This window comes from Nicotiana tabacum, chromosome 18 (assembly GCF_000715075.1).
Source record: "Nicotiana tabacum cultivar K326 chromosome 18, ASM71507v2, whole genome shotgun sequence".
Classification (NCBI taxonomy): Eukaryota; Viridiplantae; Streptophyta; class Magnoliopsida; order Solanales; family Solanaceae; genus Nicotiana; species Nicotiana tabacum.
In genome coordinates this window covers 29707793-29718131 of record NC_134097.1, presented here as the reverse complement: position 1 = coordinate 29718131, position 10339 = coordinate 29707793, and the positions used below count along the sequence as shown (strand labels likewise).

Here is a 10339-nt window from a genome sequence, read left to right as displayed (position 1 = left end):
CTTCGTTGATTCATCTTCGGTTAGTTATTTTTGAGTTTTATTTTGTCCATATTTCGTTTTTATATTTCTCGAAGTTAAAATCGTTAAAGAATTCAATTCTTGTTTTGTTCGTTGTTCATCGTTGAAATCATTTTTCTAGTTTGTTCATGTTCATGTGCTTTGTTAAATTAATTTTCAGATTTCAAAATAGAAGTTTAATTATTTGTTTTCATATTCATTTCATGTTTGTATTATTGTTTAAGTGAATATTTGTTAGTTTGATGTTTGTTAGATTCAAATTGAAATTTAATTAACTATTTCTTCAATTTGTTTCATGTGTTTATGTATTGTTGGAAATTGTTAATATTGTTAAGTTCAAGCTTAAGTTCATAATTGTTTATTCGTCAATCTTGTTATTTGTCTAAAAAGAATTTAGTTGTGTTAAAGGAAATATATTGATTTAATCATTTAATCCGTCATGTTTGTTGTGTTAAAATAGATTCATTCATGTTCATACTTTGTTTGGATGATCTTGAATCCGAATTTTGTATAGTTTGATTTCTTGTTTACCATTTGTGATTATTTCTTGAATTTGTCTCATAAAGTTTAATATAGGAATTGTTGTTGTAATGTTGTTAGAGTAGTTGATTTTAAGTTCAATATTATTGAATTTAGAAATCAAAATATACTTGTTTGTTGTTGTTGTTGAATCCAAAAATAGGATTGTTTGTTGCTAAAATATTGTTCAATCAAATTTTAGTTGTTCTTTGTTGTTCAATTTGTGTTCATGTGATTTGTTGTTGAAATGTTGTTGAAATCATGTTCATGTGCTTTATTGTTGAAATGTTGTTAAAATCGTGTTCATGTGATATTGTTGTTATGATGTTCATCCGTGTTCATATTGTTGTTTGAACATTGTTAGAAATTGATCATATTGTCTATATTTTGGTTAAGTTTGATTAATTGATGTGTTATAGCTGATGGGTAGTTTGGTAAATTTGTAGTACGTTCAGGGTTAATTTGGTAATTTCAGTAAGGTCGGAGGGGGTAGTTTAGGAATTGTACATTTTGAAATTGTTTATTTGAAGCATGGGGGACAAAATGAAATGGGGTGGGTTGTGATATAGTTGTTTAATATAAAGGGGGGACAAGATTTAATTTAAAGGGGAATCTTGCATTATTTTAAATGAAGCATGGGGGACAAAATGAAATGGGGTGGTGTGATATGTTTATTTAATATAATGGGGATGAGTGGGAAGATAATGAGTTTGGTAGAGAAAATGGGTTGATTTTAATTGATTAAAAGATTTATGGGATGGGTTATAAGAAGTCTTGAAATCAGAATAAAAAGGGAGGACAAGAGAAATACAGAGACAGAAAAAAAACGGGAGAGAGAAACAAATCTGAAAATAAGAGAGAGAAAAGGGCTGAACACTTGAGAGATAGAAAATTCCGAAAATTATTGAAGCTTTCAAATAAAAAAAACTAAAAAAAATATTCTGTTTTCTTTTGTTGTTTGAAATCAGAATTGATTGTTGTTTCATAAAAGCTGAAGCTTTTTTTTTTTTTGGATTACTACTCTACCGGTTTGTTACTGGGTTGTTACTGTTGCTGGGCTATTGTTGCTGTGTTGTATTGATTTTATTGCTGCTGCTGATTCTCATCTTCATTTTCTTTTGCTTCCAATATCAGGTACACAACTGACACGCTGGTTATTGTAATCCGAAATATGAAGCATGAATACGAAAAATGAAGAGTTGAAATTCTGAATTATATTTAATTATATTCTGAATTTTATTTGTATGTATAAATTATGTAGTTTGCAAAAAATCAGAATCATGTAGATATTTAATACATATAGTGGAACATTCGACGATAGCTTAACAAATGAACTATCTACATCTATTGCCTAAAAATAAATAAATGGTGTAGTAATTCCGTTGAATCAAAAATCAAACGAATAGGCCATCTAGTAGGAAGTTGGTAGAAATTTATTTAGTTAAATAATATTGGTTAATTTCAGCATGTAAATGGTCTAGGATTAAAATTAGAATTGTTATGTTTTTTTTTAATTTGACAAACTGAGAACATGCCTAGTATAATGTAACTAGGTAATAACATGTAAATAAATTAAGATATTTCTCCTTTATTTTGTAGAGACAAATTTCAATAAAAATGTAGGCATTTTAGGACTGTCCTTTTAAAAATAAAATGAGAGGAGCCTCGCCCAATAAAATGCACTAATTGCGGGTCCCTCAATAAATATTTAATTGAGTATTTAGAATTCGGGATGGATTGTTTAGTGAATTCCACAGTCTTACCCATAAATAATAATACGCTAATCGCTTTAGGCACGATTTAATAATAATACATTCTTAAACATGGGTGCGCATTTATGCGACCCAAATCCAAATCCTAAAACATTGAATAAAAATACGTTCCGGATCGCGGGTGCATTTTATGTGACGCAATCCAAAGACATGTTTTTAAACGATGTTCACATTCTTGTAAAAATAATAATAACAATTATGAAAGCAGTAAAAAGATAAAATTTGCACATAAGTTCATATTTGTATAAAATCGGATAATCAAGCCGAATATAACAGTTGAGCAACCGTGCTAGAACCACGGAACTCGGGAATGCCTAACACCTTCTCCCGGGTTAACAGAATTCCTTATCCGGATTTCTGGTTCGCAGACTGTAATACAGAGTCATTCTTTTCCTCGATTCGGGATTAAATTGGTGACTTGGGACACCCTAAATCTCCCAAGTGGCGACTCTGAAATAAATAAATCCCGTTTCGATTGTTCTTTAATTGGAAAAACTCCTTGTACCCTCGCGGGGGCGGAAAAAGGAGGTGTGACAAGAGGAAGTCCAGAAAATTGAGCAAATTGAAGAAGGTAATAATTTATATTCAGTTGTTAATGAGTATAGTTATTTTTTACATTAATTAATATTTAAATATGTTAATTGTTTTTTCTTCTTTTTTTCCAGAATATGTAAACTCACCTTTGAGGATTGATTAGAGGGATGATTAACTACAATTTGCTTCATGACTATTTTTGGAAGTGAGGTCATTATGCCTTTACAAGTATTTTGGAAACATGCTCCTCTAGTTGTAATATCTACTAAGATGCCCAACATCTTAGAGTTTAATATATTCTCTTTTTGTTTATCTTTTAGAACTTTTGGGTGTAATGTCTACTCTTAAAAAGTTGGTGATAATTCTTATGTAGAGTGCAATATGATATGCAGTTTATATTTTTGGAGATAATTTTCTCATTCTGCCTACTTCCTAATGGTCAGATATTGTTTAAATCTAATTCAATCTTTCTCTTGACTTAGTAGAACTGATATGGAAATGTATGGAGTTGTAGCCTTCAGGAATAGTTCATTGGCTTGTTAATGTTTTATTAGAACACAGTGTGTTGACATATCAAGATCCAATACCTGATATATAGTATTTTTCTAATATTTACTGGAAAAAAGACATTTGCATTGTGTAAGGAGTAATTTTTCCTTAACACCTATTGCCATTCATTGTTTGGTTAACACAATAGCCACCATGGTTGTCATTCAAGTAGACCTGTTGTACTCAAGCAACATGTTACAACATGCTCATTCAAGAAAATGCCTCGTATAAGATTGATCCTGACCCCACAAGGTGTTATTGTCATGATCCTTTTTTGGTGTATAATTTTAGACTTTTATATTTGCATGGTCCTCCTGTTCTTTTTTGTACTCCAAGATAGCTGCAGGAATTTATTAAAATTTTATGATGGCAGCTATATATAGTTTGGAGCACAAGTTTATCGGAACGGAAAACTCGAGAAACCCGATATTGAAAAACCCGACTTTTATTGGTTTGGTTTGATCTATAGATTTAAAAACCCGATATAATTGATTTGGTTTGATAATTGCAAAATCCGAACCAACCCAACCTATGTACACCCCTAATCCTAACTCGTATGAACGTCTACCTGCATCCACAAATCAACGCCTGCCCCACAAAGTAGCGTTATTACATTAAAAACTTCATTGTACTCACGAAGTATCATATGCTCCTTCACTTAAGTTCGGATGAGAATTTAAAAAGTAATAATGTATATATGTATCGAAGCAATAACATAAATAAAGCATTTCGTAGTCATAGTACGTTTGTGAAACCTATCACATTTAAATGAGCACCTAAGGACACTGAATTAGAACATAATCACGTGTATAGTAAATCATTCATGGAGTCTGCTCGGAGGTATCGATTCGACCGACATAGCCGTCTCACCATAACGCTGTAATCTGACATTAATCCTACCTGGGGTATCAGCTCGACCGGTTTTGCCGTCTCTATCATAACCTCGTATGGATCTGACATGAAGGTTCATGATACTCCCGAAACACTTTAAGAACATTATTTGGCACCTTCGGCTGTAAACACAACTTTTGAACTTGGCATTCAAGTTCAACATGCCATTCATATACAGAAAACATGATACCAGTGTTCCAACAAGTCTTAGAGTTCACATGAAATTCTCATAATGTTAGGAAATCTCCATTTAAGTCAAAACATTCATAACATAGCCGAAGAAGTCATGGCAACTCTTATAATGGATCCATCTACCCTTCTCCACTAAAATACCAAGTCCTTGTCACGGGGTTTTAGCTCGTGACAACCTAATTGACACATCACGTGTTGTGGTCTTACCACCAAGACCAAAGCTCTGGGGACTACATCGTAGAATTATATGGAGTGCACAAACAATTGCCCGGATTTCAGGGATCAGTTCTTCCAATAGCAAAAACCACCAAGGCCTGGACGAAAGCTATCTGAGCAAAACTCCTTCCCTGCATCACCAAATGGGCAATATTTAAGAAAGAATGGAACTTGGTTTAATTAAAAAGCATCTATTAAAAGCAATATGAAACTTCAAATATTCATTTTTACATTCCATTCAAAGGAAGTCGTTGGAAAAAAGGGCATGTTTTATTTTATTCTTTTAGCATCGATCAAGATTTTAGAATACCTATAAATGATCTCCTATGCCACTTACAATTCATGTGTTTTATTTACACACCTCCTATGTTAAGGATAAGGCTGCATACAATAGACCCTTGTGGTCCGGCCCTTCCCCGGACCCCGCGCATAGCGGAAGCTTAGTACAACGGGCTGCCTTTTTTGCCTCTTATGTTATTATTCGCTGATCTCCTGTGGAAAAGGTTCCATAACAAAAATAACATTTATGATGGACTAAAATCATATCTTCCTTATTCTGCTAATATATTCGCTTCAAAATATAAAAAAATTCTCTTGAAGGGCGTAAATTGTTAATTAGCTCAATATTCAAACAGTACCAGTGGACAAATTGGTATAGCTCATGAGAATCAGTTCATTTAATCGAAGAGAACATGCTACAATGTCACAAACATCCTACAAAATGTTCAAGATCTTTCAATAAATTCAACCTGAAATTCTGAACTTAACAAGTAGATATATTCAAATTATACAGTTTCTTACAAATCTTTTAGGAAATTTCAGAACTATTCGAGACTAAAAAATTTGTGATCTCCAGTTTTATAGCTTCTTCTAAGGATAAACCAATGAGTAGAAAGCCAACACTGCTGAACTACTTCTTAATATAATGCCTAGATTTTTTTATTTTATTTTGATAACCCGAGAAATCCCCGAGGACCTAGTGGTGCATGATTAGAAACTCCGCAGATAATGGGCCCGCTCCTCTATTCTTCTCCAATTAAATACCAGGCTTTTGTTTGCGGCAAGGTTCAAACCTGTGACATGCACCTTACCCACACATTACAAGTTGCAATCTTGTGTAAAAATCAGATGCTTACAGATGTTAAATTCAAGTGTATTCTCATCTTTTGTATATGATGTTATCTCTCTACTGGACTTTATAAATTCGATGCTGTTTTAAAAGGGAATCAAGGTCCTTTTGTTTGAACAGCACATGCACCTTTTAGGGCCTTTTAGTGAAAATTACCACCATATTCAAGAAGTGCTAAAAGCACGTCATTGCCATAAGTTGTGCCAAATTGGCTATCCTTTGGCTTATCTTAGATATTAGATGTCAAAAGTTGCATGTAAACTACACAGCACCAAAAGCATACCTAACTTGGACCCTTCATTTCTATCATTTTCTCCGCCAAAACAAAAGAATTACATTTAGCCTTAATAATTAAGTCTTTCATAAAATGCAGGTGATGTTTCTCTTTTAATCCGTAAAATGTAGACGGTTGTTATTTGTATATTAGCCTTTGAATTTATAAATGAATCAACACAGACATACCGTCACTGTAAATTCCCTAGAGTTAATATTCCAGATTCCTAACATGTAACAAAGTCAAGGATGTCTGTCATTCAAATTTTGTAGGCAGGTTGCATCCCCTAAATTCTTTTCTAATAAATTATTTGACTTATTCATTAGGAGAAAGCAGGCTGAAAACCAGTAACAAAAGCTTGGCTAGACGATCTGCTTGGTTATAAGTATAGAAGGAAAAGAGAGTGCAGTGTGTATGTGTGTGTGTGGCTTTGAAGCTTGCACTTAATATATAAAAGAAATTAAGGAGTTCACTAATTCTAGATCATTAAATTTGCACACAGGTTGTACCATTATCAGACTTTATTCATAGAAATCCAAGAGATTGAAGATTTATGAGTCTTACACTGAAAAAGCACCCAAAAGCTGTCTCGTGAAAGTTACTTGAAGAGAATACTTTTTTCCAGAAGCAAATGCCAAGGGATACAAGAGTCCAACCATATCCTTGTACCAATTGCATCTGCATAAAGTAGAAATACAATAAAAGAAGATGAGAATACAAATCTTATTCGCACAACGAATTGGATTGTTTATACAAAGGGGAGATCCTATACGGCTATAATGGAATACAAAGATATGGACAAGGGATTACTGACGAGTCACTAGAGCTTTTAAGGCAAACAATCTCAGCAAGATAATACTAGGAGACAAGAACCAAAACATGCACAGAAAAAAGAAGAAAAAAAAAACAAAGGAAATGCACATTTCATGCATCAGAAAGGAGAATTTCACTTGCTGATGCGATGTCTACTCCACTGCTTACACTGGAGCAACAGGATTTCACGTGAATGAAAAAGAAACAAAAAACTGAAGCAAAAAAAAGTAGCATCAAGACAAAATTCAAACGTAAACACAAAACACCCACAGGAAACTAAAGAATAAAACCAAACAAAACTTACTTTTACTTCACAGTAATTACATATTAGAATAGCACCCTCAAAAGGGAAAGTTCACAACTAAAAGTTGATATAACATGAATTCATTTCAAAATAAAAAAAATGTTGATATGATACGAACTAATTCCAAAAATATTGTACACAGTCTCTATCAAAGTGTCTGTATACAGGGTCTTATCGAAAACCTCATCATCTGCAAACTGCTAGCTTTACTAAGTTCTCTCTATAACGGAAGAAAAACAATATTTGTATGCTGGAATCACATTGTTTACTACCACTTCGTCACCGACCAAGTAGTCAAAAGTCATTGGCAAAATAATGACAAGATGCAGAATGAAGTAGAATACCTCCTTAGAATAACACAATTTGTTGCAAAACCATTCCAGTTCAATAGCAAGACATGATAGTTTTGCTTTCTGTAGCTTCCTTTAAAAAAAACAGGAGAAAATCACCAATAGTCCTTGCACGAACAACTCCCACCCTCAAAACAGTGAAACCGACTGGAATCCCGCACAATAATTCTTCTCTTTTCAATTTGAGAGATATATTTGATCGCAGTGTGACAGTCAACGCAAGTCCGTAGATTCTTAAAAACCTTTATCTGTGTCCCAGGTGGAGTAGCAATAATTCCAAAGGCGACTGCAAGTTTTTCACTGTGATAGGAGAGATTTTGCTCTTTCTGTTCCTCTTCCACATCATGCAGCACATTGTCTATGTCAGGGACATATCCCTCTTCTTTCATTCTCCTCCACAGCTCCCCTAAAAAGTCATATATTTCCTTTGACCTAGGATGTGATTTATCACCGACCAAGAAAACGTAGACTTTTCTCTGCAAATTAATCCAACTTATACCTGGCTTCTTCACCACACCTTTCTCTTCCATGACTTGTCTGATTTTTGCCACTTCAGTCCATTTTCCAGCAGTGGCATATATGTTTGCAATGGTAACATAAGTAGCTGCGTTCTCGGGCTCAATTTCAAATAATGCTTCAGCAGCTTTCTTTGCTAGTTCAACATTTCCATGGACTCTGCATCCTCCAAGCAAGGAAGCCCACAAAAACTTATCAGGCTTCATTGGCATCTGACTAATAATCTCTTCAGCCTCCTTAAATCTGCCAAATCGGCTCAGGAGATCAACCACACAAGCATAGTGGTCTGAAGTATGGGTTAGACGATGCTTGTTCTTTATTGAGTAAAAATATTCAAGCCCTTCATCAACTAAACCTGCATGAGTGCAAGCAGAAAGAACGCCAACAAAAGTAATATGATCAGGCTGAGTACCAGATTTAAGCAACAAGTCAAACAACCGAAGAGCTTCATTAGGTTGGCCATTTTGAGCATAACCATTAATCAATGAGGTCCAAGAAACTACATCGGGCCTTAGGAGCCGCTTAAATACCTTATACGCACTATCTACACTCCCACATTTGGCGTACATATGAACTAAGGTACTTGCTGCAAACGAACAAGGATCAAAGCCAATACGCATCATGTACCCATGTACTTGTTTTCCCAAATGCTCTGTCGTTTGGTGCGCACACGCATTCAAAACTCCAGCAAAAGTAAAATCATTAGGCCTAATCCCCGACTCCATCAAATGTGAAAACAGCAAATAACCTTCCTCCCACCTCCCATCTCCAAAGTACCTATCAATCATAGCTGTCCACGAAACAACATCCTTATCTTTAGTCCTATCAAAAATATGCCTAGCTTCGTCCACGCTACCACATTTTCCATACATATCACTCAACGCACTCCAAACAACTGCATCAGAATCCAACCCAGTTCTCACAATATGACCATGAATCTCCTTTCCCAAACGTAAAGACTGAATAGAAGCAGAAGCAGCAAGAGCACTCGAGATCGTAAATTTATTACACTTAAAATCCTCATCCCTCTGCATCACTCTATACAATTCCAATGCACATTCAGGCTTATTATGCCTCACATAACCCGAGATCATCGCGGTCCAAGAAAAGTTATCCTTCTCGGGCATTTCATCGAACAACTTCCTAGCTTCATCAATCAAACCCAAATTAGCAAACCCAGAGACCATAATATTCCAAGAACACAAATCTCTCTCAGACATTTCAACAAACAGGTCGTGTGCATCATAAGGTTTATCACATTTGCAATAAAAATTAAGAATCCGATTAGATAATACAACCCCAGGTCTAAAACCTGAACATTTCATACTCCTATGAACTCTCTTTCCTTCGTCAAGAGCCCCATTTTCTGTACACATTCGCAAAAGGGTCGAAAAAGCTGTAGCTGAAGGACGGGTTTCGTGACGTTCGAGCAATTGAATGGCTTCTTTTAAACGCCTTTGCTCGCAAAGAATTTGAAGGGCTTCGTTGAATTTGTTTTCTTTACATAACCGCTTAATCAGTTGGTCTTTGTTTGAGGATTCGAAAAAGGTCTTCTCTTTCAAATGGGTTGTTGTTTTTGCTGTAGAAAAAGATCGAACAGTACATAGTGAATGATTATTAGGTGAAGAAGAAGTTACAAGCTTCAGTGATGCTCTAAGATTTGCTCTCATGGTGTAGTAGTTGTTTTCTCCTAGTGATCAAAATAGTCGTTAATGCATATTGAATTTGAACGATGTTTGGAGTTTCTCTTTTAGGTGCGACAAGACTTCTTTTGGATTTTCCCAGGGGTTTAATGATGTTTTTGGGTGAAGTACTATGCGGACAATGCGGTCGTTGCAAATATAATCCGGTTTACAAGTCCGGAGTCGAATCCCAAAGAGAACTAAGGCTTAGCTACAGTTGTTCACTATCACCAAGAAGACAAGTTTGAACAATTCCTAACTTATAGATATTTAGATTCTTGTGTTTAACTAATTGATTAACAAATTAAAATAATAAATTAACAACTAAAGATACTAAGAGTTAGAGACAAGATTAAGGAGGTCTAGAGTTATGATTTCCCCAATTGTCGGAATCCTTCCCGCTATGTCTTCTATAATTTCGCCTAAGTATTCTCTACCGATCATGAGCACTCTTATTACCGTAAATCTCTCCCGAGTAATCACGACAATTTACTAGACGCACTCTCCCGAGCTACGCTAGCTGGCTTTTGATACAGCTCACTTCAGATCGCACCCAAGGCTTCGTTATCCCTAATCCCGC

The 10339-nt window shown here is 34.9% G+C and overlaps 1 protein-coding gene across 2 annotated transcripts; it reads right to left on the bottom strand.

Moving 5' to 3' along the window:
- Positions 1-4424: 4424 nt before the first annotated feature.
- On the bottom strand, positions 4425-9991 carry LOC107826338 (pentatricopeptide repeat-containing protein At4g37170-like). 2 transcript variants are annotated; one of them, XM_075236730.1, is made up of 4 exons: positions 7556-9991; positions 6659-6772; positions 5053-5183; positions 4425-4822 (listed from the first exon to the last, which is right to left on the bottom strand). In XM_075236730.1, exon 1 carries the CDS (start codon positions 9745-9747, stop codon positions 7657-7659), a length of 2091 nt encoding a protein of 696 aa, XP_075092831.1. In that variant the 5' UTR covers positions 9748-9991; the 3' UTR covers positions 4425-4822; positions 5053-5183; positions 6659-6772; positions 7556-7656. The 2 variants fall into 2 exon arrangements, with proteins under 2 accessions (XP_075092831.1, XP_016508786.1); XM_016653300.2 differs by lacking the exon at positions 5053-5183.
- Between the last annotated feature and the right edge of the window lie 348 nt (positions 9992-10339).